Source organism: Terrapene carolina, unplaced genomic scaffold (assembly GCF_002925995.2).
Source record: "Terrapene carolina triunguis isolate 2854851 unplaced genomic scaffold, T_m_triunguis-2.0 Scaffold231, whole genome shotgun sequence".
In the NCBI taxonomy this organism is placed as follows: Eukaryota; Metazoa; Chordata; order Testudines; family Emydidae; genus Terrapene; species Terrapene triunguis.
Window position 1 is genome coordinate 17,372,557 of NW_020664582.1, and position 16,481 is coordinate 17,389,037.

Here is a 16,481-nt window from a genome sequence, read left to right on the forward strand (position 1 = left end):
AGGGGCTTGAGCACAGGACTGGGAATCAGAAATTCCCAACTTCTAATGATGGTTCTGGCATGGCACTGACTTGCATTGTGGCTCGGGGCATGTCATTTAACATCTGTTTCTCCATCTGTAAAATGGAGATGAGAATTTACATCATTTTGATGTTGGGAGCATTGCTCAGTGTTTGAAGTAATTTTGAAGAGAATATTACATAAACGTATTATAGTGATTCTATGATGTGTAGCATGGGAAGTGAAATACTCCAGCATTTACAGATGTATGAGGACAAGGGGTTCCTACTTTCCATTAAAATATGCTACCAAAATACTCTCTAAGAATCAAGAATTTAGATATTGTCATTTTATGCCAAGTCCTGTTGGGGGACTGGCTCTTTTGTACAATCAGGATATCTCTACTAATCTATTTAAACTCTCTGTTCTGCCTATCTCCTAGAACTGGAAGGGACCTTGAAAGGTCATCAAGTCCAGCCCCCTGCCTTCACTAGCAGGACCAAGTACTGATTTTGCCCCAGATCCCTAAGTGGCCCCTTCAAGGATTGAACTCACAACCCTGAGTTAGCTACTGCAACTAAAAGTTTGACTGTTTTAGTGGGTGAATGCAGATGAACCTTTTAGAAATAGCCTGGCTTCTTAGAATATTTATTGTCCAGAATACTTTGCAGTAAAAACAAGCCTCAAGTTCACATTTATAGTAAACTTTATTTAAAAATAGCTCAGACGCTGATGGCAGTAGAATTAATCTGAGTTTAGATTTTTAAAAATTCCACTTTTTCTGGTTGTTCAATATAGCATCGTAATTTCAATGCAGGGAAGTATTTTTTTAAAGTGCAGAGATTATAATTTTAAATATAAACTTCCTCTCTTATTCTTTCTTTGCATTGGATTATTGTCTTTGTGCTTTACCTGACAAGTTAAGTTGATGGCATTTTAGAATTCATGGATGGTTGTAGCAACATGCAGCCTGAGAGATTATTCTTGAAAGAAACCATATCTCACAAGCTATTATTTTTGTGTGTCCTGCACTGGTTAAATTTTGAAATTGCTTCAGTACAGCAGAAACTGTTTATGAAGACTTGTATATTTAGATACCCACAAAATCAGAATTTGGGGGTTGTTGTTTAACCTTGAACTGTGTCAGAGGGATGTTGTATCAGCTGTGAATTGTGCCTTTGGAACTCTCTTCCTCTTGACATCCATGGGGCCTGATTTATTGAGTATTTTTAAATCAAAGCTCAAAGCTTTGTTGCCTGTTAATGAGAGATAAGAAGTATTTTAGTCTGTTAGGCAAGCTCACTGGCAATATTTGTGTGAAATGCACTGTAAGAACTGTCTTCCCTAATGCGGTATTGGACTTGAATTTAGGGGGAAATGGATTACATTATTTTTAGGATAGCTGGGGAGCAAGTAGCACACACGATACCAGAGCATGCTATACTTGAGCAGCTGTTTACAAAGCTGGTAACGTTCATGTATGTTAACGCAAAACAAGATGTGCCAAATTCTATCATCTTCCATGTTACATAGGAATTTTCCTTTCTGGGAATAAACATTTTGGACATCACATAGGTTTATAGACAAGCCAGTCTTTAGCATCTTGCTCTGACGAGAGCAGGAAGACTCCTTTCCCACCCTTAGTTCGGTGTAATAGAAACTGACCGCCTCCCACTGTCCCACGCGGCTTTCCCAAATAGCTTGGACAGGCCTTAATGTTAACAGATGAATAGATTAATGTGTGATTGATGCTGAAAGTGCATATCCTGGTCTTTTCTCTGTCTAATGAGACTCACCGTTTGCTATTTCAGCTTCTGCAGAGCCTGTGGAGACCTCCCGCTGGACAGAAGAAGAAATGGAAATTGCTAAAAAAGGTAATCCTTCTAAAGCTTTGGTTTCACTTCTGGTTATTAATTAGTCTCTGCGGTGCTAATTTGAATGAATGAGGTGGGGGACTCACTTTTGTTCTATGTTTGAAAGGAGCTTTTTCTTAGAAGCAGATATACACACTAAGCAAACCAATATTCCAAACAAACATGCAGATTTAGATGTTTTTGTTGGCTTTCCCAATCTGTTGGAAAAGCTATTTGGTTTCAGTTTACACTATGGCCATCAACAGTCTGATAGAAAATTGTTTTACAAAACAGTCTCTATATAACTATGAAACTGATGTGAATGAAAATTTGCATCTGAAATTTGCACTAAGTAACACCTTCTTATAAGTCACATAAATACCCTTTCCATTAGATGGATTCTTTTATCTGAAATGTGAGTTTATATTGTAACTTGGCAAGAAGTTTGGCAAATTTTAATGTACCATTGATTACTACTTAACAAAAATAAAGTCTTTAAGCTGCACCATTCATGTTGTTGTATTGGTGCTGCTACTGGTTTCTGGGGATTTGTCATCACAACAGCTGTTTGAGCAGTGGTTCTCAAACTTTTGTACTGGTGACCCCTTTCACATAGCAAACCTCTGAGTGCGACCCCTCCCACTTATAAATTAAAAACACATTTTTATATATTTAACACCATTATAAATGCTGGAGGAAAAGCGGCGTTTGGTGTGGAGGCTGATAGCTCGCGACCCCCCATGTAGTAACCTTGCGACCCCCTGAGGGGTCCCAACCTCCAGGTTGAGAACCCCTGTGTTTGAGCATTGTCATCTGGAGAGGCAACTGTGCTGACAGCTTTCTAACAGCACTAGTTAATTCTTGCTAAATATATTTTTAATTTACTTTTTCTATAGTAAGTCTGAAAACCTAGCTAATGAGCACATGGGAGGGAATGTGCTTACTAGTTCTCTTTCAGATATTGGCAAAACTTTAGAATGGGATAGCTTCAGAGGCATCCTGCTATGCTTTATGAAGTGCAGGACGGCTTCCACCTGTTGGGTGGGTTCGTTATTGCAACAAGAGTCATTTTAAGGACAGTGTGATTTTTTTTACCCCATTTTCTTGCATCTGTGTTTATCAGACCTTTTTAAAGTGGAATTTGTGTGTGGTTTACTTGATTTCTGGTTAGCCTGATTATTTATCATGGTAAATATTAAGCTTGCATTTTGTTTAAACAGGGTTAGTGGAACATGGTCGCAACTGGGCAGCAATAGCCAAAATGGTTGGAACTAAAAGTGAAGCTCAGTGTAAAAACTTCTACTTCAACTATAAAAGGAGACATAATCTGGACAACCTCCTTCAACAGCACAAACAGAAAGTGAGTAAATCATACTGGATTAAACAATTTTTGGAGAGAATTGGGTTTGGTCTAAAGTTAGGCATTGAGGCTTACAATAGAAACTTCTTAAGCCTCCCATTTTGTTTCATTTCACCCGTTTTTGCTCTGCAACAGAAACCTTCTAGCAGTTGGTGCTGCTTTTCATTGCCCGGGTAGATAAACAGTTTAGAGGTATTGATCACTTTAAATTTAAAGGTCAGTAGTAATACTATTTTGCATTTTTGGTATAATACATTTTCTCCTGAGGAATTCCAAAGTGTTTTGCAAACTCACCTGTATAGAGGCTTCATCCACCCTTTGGATTGAAACATGTAGCTATTAAACAACACTCACAGTGCAAAACAGGTTAGGATAGCCAGTGAAACATCAGCAACTGAATGCTGCTGCACATATAGTTAAAGTAAAACACCAAGTGTGGAATTTTCAAAAGCACAGTGCTGGCCTAACTTAAGTCAATATCAGCAGGAGTAGTTTAACTTGAGTGGGAGCAGAGTTAGACCAGTGCTTACAGCCTTGGAAAATGAGTGGATTATGGCACAGTGACACTAGTTGGCGTTACTTGGGATGTTAACAGGTGAAATAACTACTGGTTCTGCATGTATCTGAAAGCTTTTGTGCATTTGGCAATACTGTATTCCTCTTTGGCCCCCTGCAGTACTGCCTGAGTTAAAACAAGTTGTAAATCAGTGCAGAAAGAAACATCATTGCTAATTAGGGGTTCTTTAACTTCTAAATCTGATATAAAGTGGAGAGACAATGCATTTAAAATTAATATATGGCAGTTTTCAAGATGGAGTAAATCTCAATTCTTTCTGCCTTAGTCTTCACGAAGGCCTCGTGAGGAGCGGGATGTATCGCAGTGTGAAAGCGTGGCGTCAACAGTCTCTGCTCAGGAGGATGAAGATATTGAAGCATCCAATGAAGAAGAGAATCCAGAAGACAGTGAGGGTAATTACTGAAATGTCAGAATTGGTTTGGAAGGAAACTTCTACCAGCACTAAAATGATCCACCATTTTAGTTGCCTGTGATGTTTGACCACCTGCAGAAGTTGTCACTTAAAATGATCAAAAAGTTGCACTCTATTTAATTAAAATAGTCCAGTGGAGTTTTCAGACTCTTAGGGCTGGTCCACACTACCCGCCTAATTCGGCGGGTAGAGATCGATCTTCTGGGGTCGATTTATCGCGTCTCATCTGGACGCGATAGATCGATCCCAGAAGCGCTCCCCCGTCGACTGCGGAACTCCTGCTCGCCGAGAGGAGGAAGCGCTGTCGACGGGGGAGCCTGCCTGCGCCGCGTGGACCCGAAGTAAGTACTTTTAGTTCGGTATAGGAAACGTCGACTTCAGCTACGCTATTCTCGTAGCTGAAGTTGCGTTTCCTATATCGATCCCCCGCCCCAGTGTGGACCAGCCCTTACTGAAGGGTTAAAGTTTAGCAGGTAGGATTACTATATCTGTATCTAAATAAACTTAAGTCCAAAGCCGACACTGAAGAGTTACAAAAGGATTTCACAAAACTAGGTGACAGGGCAACAAAATGACATGTGAAATTCAGTACTGATAAGTGCAATGTAGTGCATGTTGGAAAACATAATCCCAATTTTACATACAAAACAACGGAATCTAAATTAGCTACTACCACTCAAGAAAGAGATCTTGGAGTTATTGTGGATAGTTCTCTGAAAACATCTGTTCAATGTGCTGCAGCAGTCAAAAAAGCGAACAGTATTAAGAATCATTAGGAAAGAGGATAGATTATAAAACAGAAAATATCATAATGCGAGTGTATAAATCCATGGTATGCCCACACCTTGAATACTGCATGCATGCAGTTTTGGTTGCCTCATCTCAGACAAGGTATATTAGAATTGGAAAAGTACAGAGAAGGGCAGCAAAAATGATCAGATATATGGACCATCTCCCATAGGAGGAGAGATTAAAAAGACTGGGACTGTTCATTTTAGAGAAGAGATGACTAAGGGGCAATATAATAGAGGTCTATAAAATCACGAATGGTGTGGGGAACATGAATAGGGAAGTGTTTTATTTACCTCTTCACATAACACAAGACTTAGGGGTCACCCAATGAAATTAACAGGCAATAGGTTTAACACAAACATAAGGAAGTACTTCTTCACAAAACACACAGTCTACCTATGGAACTCATTGCTAGGAAATGTTGTGAAGACCAAAACTACAGGCCACTGTTGGAAGACAGGATATTGGTCTCTATGGACTACTGGTCTGACCCAGTAACTTGATCGTACTGACAGCAAATGGCTGCATAAAACTGCCCTTGTAAAAAAAAAAAAAAAAAAAAAAAGATGCATCATGAATTTATTGTCTTTAGCTAGTAACTAGCCTCTGAAAAGTTTCAGGCAGGCAAATACTTACCAGCTTTTTATGTTGGCTGCAGCTGTTCATAATTGCAGACTCACCATCAAATCTGTATTTGGCCATCCTTATGTAGAACTGTATTCAGTAACCTTCATAAACTATGAATCAGAGTATTGGACGTAATGTCTCAAGCTGCTGATGTCTACATGTTGTTCAGAAAATTGTCCATCTATATAAAAGCCAATAATTAGTAATAAGGTTTTTCAAATCATGGAGAAGCTTTAACAAGTTAGAATTGAGGAGTCTTTAAATTTTACCACATCCATGTGTTTAACAGAAAAGATTAAAAACCCTTTTGGTGAATTTATCCATTAAAACCTGTGAAGTTCCTTTGCTTTGTGGTTCTGTTTAAACAGAACCACTGTCATTTTACCCGGCATGTACTTTGTCTATAAAAGGTTACGTACGTTAAATGACAATTGAGAGAACCTAAACCTTTCAGTTAACTTGTAGGCTGTACAGTGTTCTATCTACTTTGCAGTAGACATCAGTTGAATGGGAAGGGCATGTAGATGCTCTTTCTAAAAATACCAAAAGCTTGTGAGGATGTTATATTTGAACTAAATATTTCCTGTACAAATGTTTTTTAAAGCAATGAGTATTGATATATTAAAATAAGACTTCTGAATAGAATAGAATCTGTTGTGCTATATTATGCAGCCATGATTCTCCCTTAGCATTTGTAGTTTATATTAAACTTTGTTATTAAATTTTTGTTAGGCAATTTTGCCTTAAGATTCCAGTTTACTGAAGTTATTTCTGTGGGACAATGACTAGAATGAAAGATGAATAAAAGTTACCATTTATTTTAAAATGGTACAAAATGCTGCTGTTAATGCTAATTTACAATTCTTGCTATAGATTGATAGCCCTAGTTCGTCACTAGCTGTGGTTCACAGCATTGTTTTCTGAAAATTTGTCAACTCTGCTGTGTGAAAGCCAATAGCAGACTTTTCATGTTGCATCCTGTGTTTCAGTGGCTGGATTCCAACTCTAGCCTGTATAGCCTGTGGCTAATACCTAAAGCTAAAATAAGTTTTGAAAGAAAGATTTCTGTGATACGCAATAAATTTGTGTAATTCATGTTTGAAAATGAGTTACTTGGATTGTTCACAAATGATGAAAAGCTACCCATGTAAAGTCATCACTTGCATTAGGTGTGAAATTAGGTGGTAAATGATTTCTTGGGGCAGGGGCTTGTAGTCGTATTTGTACTGTGGGACACTTAGTATAAATGTGGGTGCTGTAAAATGAGAGCAATTGTTCGCTGTCCGTTAGAGCTTGTTAATTATATTTTGAGTGCTTATGCAAGAATAATGTCTTTCAGGTGCTGAAAATAGTTCAGATACAGAGAGTGCTCCATCTCCTTCACCAGTGGAAGCTTCCAAACCCAGTGAAGACACTATGTCTGAAAGCTCTGCTTCTAGGATAACCACTGAAACAACAGCAGAACAGGAATCTGCCATTAAAACCGTACCTAGCACATCCCCCTCCTCGGCAGCCCAAAGTACACAAACAGCTGAAAATCAGAATATTGAGCTCCAAGTTAAGGAAGAAATAAGTAATGAGGCAGAGGAGCCAATGGAGATGGACAGTAGAAGCCACCCAGCTGAAGCTAAGCCTGTGCTCAACCTTCCAGTGCATACCAAAGCAGAACCTGTAGATGCTGAAATGAGGTTACCAGAGAATATTCAAGTGAAAATAGAGAGTGATACCAAAGAGAGGGATTTGGAGAAACCCAAGGAAAAGTCAGAACCTGAGGAAATGGACTTTAGCCTGTCACAGCAGAGTAATACAGCAAGACCAGAGCCCAATTCAGACAATGATTCTAGTGCTACTTGTAGTGCTGATGAAGATGTTGATGGAGAACCTGAAAGACAAAGGTGAGTTTAATTATTCAATTATGAGAAAGACATTAATTTAACCTTAGAGAGAAGGTGGGTGAGGTAATATCTTCTATTGGTCCAATTTCTGTTGCTGAGAGAGACAGCCCAAATCCTACTTAGGATGTCTGTGACAAAAGATATTCAGTTACTTTTAAACTACTAGATCTCTCTCTCTCTCTCTCTCACTGCTCTTTCTCTGTATATATATATATACACACACACACACACACACACACACACACACACACACGGAAAACATTCTTTTTAAAAATAATTTTATGTAACTGGAAGACGCATTGTTAAAGCAAAATATGGAACACTTCCTATGTTTGTGTGTTCTTCATTTTACCACCAACACTCACTCAACTCCGTGGTTTGAACTTTGAGTTTTTTAGTGTGTGTGCGCACGTGCACGCGTGTCCAATAAAAATATTTTGTAGTTTAAACATTAAAAGCCATTTTTCAAATGGCTTATTTGGCACCATGTTCTTCTGAATTCTGCTTTCCAGAATGTGGACAAGTGTCATGAGTGACGATGCTGCTTGGTTCTACAAGCGGTATCCACTCCTACTGGGAAAAGGGGCTTTCAGAAAGAAAGGTATATTCTCTCTCAGAAAGGAGAGTCTTAATACTTAAGAGCAGTGAGGGGAAATGTTGATCTAACAGTATGCCCAAAACCCAGACAAAATATCTGCCTTCAGCAAGGCAAATTATAACCTGAATTTTCTGTGGTAGTCTGGTGGATGGCCAGCCATCAAAAACCACACTCCTGCTTGGAAAGCTAAAGGAGGAAAGAAATTAAGCCATCTGGGGTCTGTGTCAAGAATAGGTTACATGTACATGTTAAGCAGTTTTTTGGAAAGGATAGCACCTTTGAGATAAACTTTTCAAAGCATAACAAAAGGCTAGATATTCCTCTCAAGAGTCTCCATAATATGTAATCCTGTGTTCCTCTTCTGAGGGTTGGGGAGAAACTATTGTTGCTTCAAGATTTTCTGGCACACAACAAAACTATTATTCAAAAATCAATTAAGGCAGGCAGTGATCTACCCCAAAACTAAAGTGGTAATTTGAAAAGTCTTTCTCACATCTATCTTCTAAGAAAATTGAAGAGAATTCTCATTTTAGTTAAATTGTAAAGTGTACATAATGCATTGTGTCAAAACCAATGACACAAATCCAGAAAAATATATTTTGAATGTCCTTTAGTATAATTTTAATTAGTTTGAGAGTGTGATGTAATGGAGAGTTCATCTGCTTTATGTGGAAAGTAGTGATGATTCCTCATTCATAGAAGAGATTATTCTGAGTTATGCTAGTATGTTACTGTACCTGAAGAAGCAGAGACCCAGAATTTCCCCTATTCTTTCTAAGGTGTATAGGTTCTTATACCACACTCATCGCTCTAGTATCTGAGCACATTCCAGTAGTGCATTAAGCAACTGTGACATGTAACATCTGTCACATGTTTGTTCTCATATCCTCTCCCCCGGGGGAGAAGTGTGTTCAGGGAGTGTCTTGTTTTGGTAGGGTTTTATTAAATATACTTGTTGCTGTATATTACATTAAAGAAGGCAGGGTTAAGGAAATGCACCATGTACTTGCAGCGGAACGTGGTGATGATTGGTCTTAGTTCCAGAGTCTTGGACTGGTCACCAAGAAAGCTGTGTCTCTGCACAGACAAGCTTTAGGCTTTATTGTAGAGAGTTCTATTGTGCCAGAGGATTGATGTTGTTGACCACAGTCTTCTAGGTATCCTGAGCTGAGGCCACTGAGGCCCTTGAAAATAAGGACTGAGACCTTGAACTTAGTTAAAAAATTCTGTGGGAAGTCGGCATAGGGAGTGGAGGGCATGTCTGATGTGCTTGAGGTTGCCTGTATTGCTGAGGAGACACGTTGCAGTGTACTGTATTAGTTGGAGTTTCCTAAATGCTGCAGTCTTCATGCCCAGGTATATTGCTTTGTTGTAGTCCAGTGAAGAAGTGATAAAGGTTTGAATAACTGAGCCCAAGTCTTTGTCCACCAGGGTGGGAGAGAGTCTCCTAGCCAACTGTAGATGATAGAAAGCATTACTCATGGATGCTACTATGTGGAAGCTTAGTGTCAGTGAGGAATCAGAGTACTCAGACCTGGACTATGGACCAAATTGACCAATTGTGGATATGTACTTTCAACCAAAGGAAACTGCACTGTGACTGCAAACCCTTAATTGCTTTCCTTTACCTGCCAACATCACCGCTGTCATGCTCAGGTTCAGCCTCATCTGTGAGCTGATCTTGTCCAAGCCTGGGGCTGTTCTGGTGGTAGTAGTGTGGTCTCATGTTGTGAAGGATAAGTAGAGATGTGTGTCATCTGCATATTGCTGGCATTTGAGTACGTGTCATCTGACCAGTTCACCTAGTGGCTGCATGTAGGTGTTGAATGGGTCCGGAGAGAGAACTGATCTTTGTGGGACTCCACAATTGAGGGTTTCTAGTGGTGAAGGTGAAGTTTCTAATCACTGTTTGTTGGTATGTCCCTCCCAAGAAAGACTCAAACCATTTTAACGCATTAACTTGGACTCCTGCCGCCTCTCTGAGGCATATTGTGAGTGACAGTGACTACTTGATTTCTTACCAGGCAAAATGGTGACAATAGGTTTGTTGAACTCTAGGAATTGTGGCTGAAAAACAGGAAGTGTAAAAACTGTGGTGAAGGGTGCTTTACAGATGCACTAGACAGGTTTTAATTTGCATAATAATTCCTAACATGGTAAAGTTGAGAAGAATCTACAAAATGGGATTTCCAATAGGTATTGTCATAATTTATAGGTCAGTTCTATTGCTTCCCACATCCTGTGAAATTGTAAGTAATCTTAACTTGCACAGGAGTTGTCCTACGCTTGTACACAACTAGTATGAACTACTGCCTAAGTGATGGTAAAGCACATCTTCCTGTCAGATTTAAGCAAAGACTATATTAGAACTTTTTTATTCCTCTGAGAATTTAGGTAGTCTGCTACAGTTATGATCAAACCTCTAAATTTTATAATTTGTTGATGCATTTTATAGTGGAAGTTCTACCATGTTAAATAGGATTTTTCTCTTCATTTTATTCATTTCTCAGCAGATACTTGTACACTGAAAGGCTTTCCATAAAAGTCCTGTAAGTTCCCAGAATTTCAAAATGTAGGGCAAGAGTTCATAGTCTTCTGAAGTGAAGGAGGCTTTATCCCTGGAAATATTTAAAACTAACCTGGATAAACAATTGGAAAAATATAATGTAGAGGGAAAAAAATATACAACATAACTTCTGTCTTAACTATCACCATTTTATTTCACTCATCAACTAAAGAAATTAACAGACAAATTCTTATTACTGCTGCAGAATTAAGGAATTTAAAATTAGAACATAAACAGACTTATTGAAATGTTGCCATCCACTTGTTCTTGTCGCTGGTGTGCATTGTACTGTGTGCTATTTTGATGTACAAAAGGGTATGTTCTTTTTCAAGTGGTTGCAGCATGTATTCCACTCAGGTTTGGTTTTGTGGGTATTCATGCAACTTTTTGCTTTTACTTGCTCTTTGCTTTTCAGTTATTTAATTAAAAAAAGGAGTACTTTTGTTTGTAATCCTATCAAGATCTTGAACTTTGTCTAGTTTTAATTTTCTGCTCTCTCCTCCTTCAGAATCTTCACTATGGATTCAAAGCCTTCACTGTTAAACCCTACTGGATCTATACTAGTATCCTCCACAATAAAACAAGGGCAGATGGACTTGCAACAACTTCACCATCGAGCTGCTGTAATACCACCTATGGTACGTTCTTAATGTTATTTGAAGGGGAATCTGTAGTATCCATAATTTGTTTTATGTAACATTTTGTTATGAAAAATATTATAGAACAAGTGAGAACTTTTCTTGTCTTATCACAGTACATTTGTGATTGAGTTTAAATTACAATATTAATGCAGAACAGTTAGCTTTAAAAACACCCAGAAAAGTTCTGATGCTGCCTTTTGAAGTGTATAGAAGTAGATTACATCCTTTGACATGGAGCAACTAGACGTGAGTTATTGTCGGCAAAAGAGAGCTACTTTGGTAAATGTTCGATATGTAATATACAGATGTTGTGTACTTATTTTCTTTCCTTTTAGGTCTCTTGTAGCCCATGTAATGTACCTATTGGAACACCCATTAGTGGTTATGCTCTCTATCAGCGGCACTTTAAAGCTATGCATGAGTCAGCATTGCTGGAGGAGCAGCGCCAGAGGCAGGAGCATATAGATATGGAGTATAGAAGTTCTGCAAGCCCATGTGGCACCTCCAAGAGCCCTAACGTTGAGTGGGAAGGTAGGCGACACCTTTTTTTGAAAACTCAAGAACTAAGCAACCCTAGATATTGAAACATGAGTCAACTTCTGGATTATAAACTGCAAGAATCAATTACTGGAATCTACTAGATCCTTTGCTAATGTTTTGTCTCTGTGTATGTTGATCACCAATTTCATGGAATAGGTTTCGTACTGTAACTACCAAGCAAATTACAAACTGCCCTATAGTGCCTTACATGTAGTTGTGTGAAGAGAAAAATGCATCCTACTGGAAGCCCTTCGGTTGTTAGAAAAGGGTGTACCAAGAACCTGGTACTGTGGCAAGGCAATAAACGAGTCTAGAATTAATGTGGTGGATGCAGTGATGCTAGAGGTGCTGTCGTCTGGTCCCCGAATGCTTTGAGAGTCAGTGATAAAATTTCTTCCAATGTTGTACATCCTCGGGTGGACCAAGCTGAATCCTTAAATCAAACTTCTTGAGTTAACATATTGAGAACAAAAGAGAGACAAGGTGAGTGAGGTAACATCTCTTATTGTAGCCCATTTTCTGCTGGAGAAAGGGAGACGCTTTTCAGCTCCACTGTGGTGTTCTTGAACAAAGACCTCTTCAGAATGTTAATAAACTTCAAACTGTTATTTAGGACAGTGGTTCTCAACCAGGGGTACATGTACCCCTGGAGTACCTAGAGGGCATGTAGGGGGTACATCAACTCATCTAGATATTTGCCTAGTTTTACAACAGCTAAATGAAAAGCACTAGCGAAGTCAGTGCAAACTAAAATTTCATACAGACATTGACTTGTTTATACTGCTCTATATACCATACACTGAAATGCAAGTACAATATTTATATTCCGATTGATTTATTTTATAATTATATGGTAAAAATGAGAATGTAAGCAATTTTTTTTCAGTAACCGTGTTCTGTGACGCTTTTATGTATTTTTATGTCTGATTTTGTAAACAAGTAGTTTTTAAATGAGGTGAAACTTGGGGGTATGCAAGACAAATCAGACTCCTGCAAGTGTACAGTACTCTGAAAAGGTTGAGAGCCACTGATTTAGAATACCTTGGAATGTACATCCTCCTTCACTACTCTGTAAGAACAAATGTTGTGTAACGTCTGACTCTTACAGTGACGTAACCAGCACTAATAACTTGAAACATCTTAAACGTTTTGATTTTGGAAAACAGTTTTGAGTTTTCAGCATACACTGCAGTTTTAAATTACATTTTCTTGAAAACCTTCATATTAATTTTTGCCAAAGCAAAAAGAATCATTGGTATGTTTGAGAATGGCAGGTGTTTTGAACAGTGGTGTACCTGTTCTCTTCCAATCACAATAGTGAGGAGAGAGCTTGTAGAGAACTGTTTTTGGAGGATGTTCCTTTAGAATAGGTGGAGGAACTTGTGGTTGCCCTTACAAATGCTACCTAGCCAAAATACCATTTCTTTGAATAATAGTTGGCATTGTCCGTAGTTTATAGTGTTGGAATGTTTGAGGATGAAGTTCTCTGCCAGCAAAATTCAAGATTTCTGTGGGTGCCAGCAAAAAGATGGGAAGAATTTGATAAAATGTATTTGAGTCCTAAAGAATTTAGTATTTAAATTCTGAACATTAGAATAGTTTGTGATGTCTACAACTCTTTAAGAGTTTCTGTTCCTTGAAGTCTATTCTGCAACTGGGATTTCTCCACTGTATTCAGTGCATTGGAGACAACCCACAGATTCTATTTTAAACTTTACAGTATAGGTTTTAGGATATTTACACAGGATGCATGAGTTAAAGGCAAGTGGCCAAATGAAAGGCCATGTAATAGCACAGACTTATTGACAATCTACAGTGCACTTATCTGTGACGTACAATGGTAGATATTAATTTTGTGTGTGTGCAGTATTAGTACTGTTTAACTGATGAGGTTAAAGGTGTACTTCCTCAGCTACAGTAGGCTAGTTCTGATTCATAATCAAGTATTCTTGAATGATCCTTTCACATTCCCCTTCTTATATGTGTGAAACAAAATTGAAGTTCTAAAATCCAAACAAATCTTGATCTTAATTCCCTTATTTCTAGAGCAAAATTTTCTTCCCTTTTCCTAATCATTGTTTCATTATGAAACCTCAAAGCCATTGACCATATAGATGTATTACTCTTAAATTGACTAGGAGCAGCCCTTAACTGGTGGACAGGAGTATGGAGATCAATAGTAATGAGTCGTCTTCAGTCTAAAACCATATTTACTCTTAAATCTTGCTGGCAGGATTTAGAAGTAAATATTGTTTAAACCAAAAACGGCAGCTTCTCTACTGAACCACCTCACATGGCTTGAGTTGCACTGGTACTGTTTGTTTTTAATATAATTATACTTGAAAGCTTTTGGTCTACATCTATGAAAATTTGCATTATAAAATACAGAGTAAATAACTTTATTGATACAAATTGAAGCAGGGAAGAGATTGAGTCTTTTTAACTTACTTCTCCCATTGAAAAAAATGTGCATAACATTGCAAAAAAAATTTCACCAGCTTTTTTTTCCTCCAGTAATAAACTTATGTAATAATTTAAAATTATGATATTTGCCAAGGTCAGTTGTTCAATGACGTTCAGCTCTATTTATATATCTTCAACTTTTAAACATGTCTGAATCTGGAAGACCCAAAAAGACTAACAAGCCTAAATACACTCAGTTTCTAGGGGTAACACTTGAATAAAATTAAATGCCAAAAAGCTGGTACAGGAATCAGCACACTTTTGGTTTAATATGCAAAACTGTCTGAAGTCTCAGTAATTTCTGATCCAAAGACACTTATTTATCTTGAACCCTTAAAGACATTTTGTGTGGGAGGGAAGCTGATGTGGAGGCTCCCTTTATTTCAGGAAGGGAAGAAGTCCCATTGTTAGCTGTGAAGTCTTTCATTTGCATCAGTGCTGTGATTAAGTGGTATTGTGTATGGAACTCTTTACTTAAGTGGTTTAAAAAGAGCTTTTGGAACGAAAGCGTTTAAACTTCTGACAAGAGTGCACTTGACTTTAGAAGACAGATGGTCTTGTCACTTGGCTGTTGTGATCCAATTCTTTTCACACTAAATATTTTAATACAGGGTAGTTCTCTCATTATGATAACCTTAACTTTTATAGGAAAATCAGTTGCTTATATGCCTTATGTTGAGGTCAAACGAGCAATAGAACAGGAAGCACAGGTGCAAAACACAGCAGGAAGGTCGGCATCACCATACAGGCTATCTCCAAGAGAAGTCAGTAAAACCTCGCCACAGCCTGATATGAATGCAGCTCGCTATAGTGTCCCACCAGGTAAATATGATCTGTTTTGCACAATAGCCATTGGCAGTCTGCCTTCAGAGGTTAGACTTCCATGATTTAATGTGGTATTAAACTTTCTTTAAAGGCTTATCTGCGCTAATGAAAGATGACTGACTTTTTTTTGTAAATAGACCTTCCTTTGTGATTCTCCAGTCATGGGGAACATGTACCCTCATGTTTTCATTTTGCATCAGCAGGTTCTCTTTTCTAATGTGTATTTTTTTAACCAAATGTGAAATCTTATGGTATTGGGGTTTTGAAATTTATTAGAGCTCCAGCACAGAGCCAAAATGGCACACACAGATTTTAATTTAACTTGCAAAAAAGAATTCTCCAATATGACATGAATGAGGGAAGGAAAAAGTAAAGTAGAACCTGTTATTATATACATTAGTACCTGGTTAGAAGTGCTTTTTAATAGGCTCTAGCTATTATAACAACTACGGAAAAATAACCCACAATCCGGAAATGTATAACTTTTGTTATCATAGTTTTTTCCCCAGAGTGTGATGTTAGACCATAACAGAGGACAAATTAAGGAAAGACTAAATTAAATTAAACCCAATCTAGTCAAGTATTAAGAACAAAAATGGTTGTGGAAAAAAACCCTACAGGGTGAAAACTTGGTCCACCTTGCTTGAAAATTTAAATTTTAAAGTTTAAAATGCAGATATTGCCATTTATTTTTATACTTTGATGCCAAGTTTAATTTCCACTAAATTTAACTATATACGCCATGAAGAATTGCATAGGAAAAATCGCTCTAAAAACGTAGGACATACCATTAAGCAGTTCTTCTTGTACACAGTAAGATGAAGAATTACATTTGTTTCTATTGTTTATGTAGTGAATGATAGAGCCAGAAATAGGCTGAATTGTTTAACAAAACTTTTTCTTTAAAAGTTCTCCAGCCTGCTCCTCATCAAGTGATAACAAATATACCTGAAGGGGTCCGGCTCCCAACAACCCGGCCGACCAGACCACCACCTCCACTCATTCCATCCTCCAAAACTACTATGCCATCAGAAAAACCATCATTCATTATGGGAGGCTCAATCTCACAAGTAAGAAAACATTACTCAGCAGCAACTTCTAAGTTTAATATATTCTTCTGCTGTTACTTACTAGCTCCCAACTTCATATCCCCAGCATGATGTTTATTCTTTTCCCAACTAAGAGCCACGTGGGCAGCCTACCAAAATCCCAAGAATTGCAGTTACCTTTCATAAAATGGAGCAGATTGTAGTCTTTATCTTAAATAGACCTATAGTCTCCCAGGGTTGCATCTAAGAACTAAAGATGAGAGCCGCACAGTAGAACTTTGCAG

The 16,481-nt window shown here is 38.0% G+C and overlaps 1 protein-coding gene across 8 annotated transcripts in view; it reads left to right on the plus strand.

Moving 5' to 3' along the window:
- NCOR1 (nuclear receptor corepressor 1) overlaps positions 1-16,481 on the plus strand; it is a 105,157-nt gene that overhangs the window by 63,844 nt on the left and 24,832 nt on the right. For all 8 annotated transcript variants that reach the window (XM_029912517.1, XM_024218481.2, XM_024218483.2 and 5 more), the window contains 8 exons: positions 1,811-1,873; positions 3,073-3,212; positions 4,055-4,181; positions 6,960-7,515; positions 11,188-11,317; positions 11,656-11,851; positions 14,972-15,145; positions 16,058-16,218. In XM_029912517.1, coding sequence (XP_029768377.1) covers positions 1,811-1,873; positions 3,073-3,212; positions 4,055-4,181; positions 6,960-7,515; positions 11,188-11,317; positions 11,656-11,851; positions 14,972-15,145; positions 16,058-16,218 — 1,547 coding nt within the window. The remainder of the gene's footprint in view (positions 1-1,810; positions 1,874-3,072; positions 3,213-4,054; positions 4,182-6,959; positions 7,516-11,187; positions 11,318-11,655; positions 11,852-14,971; positions 15,146-16,057; positions 16,219-16,481) is intronic.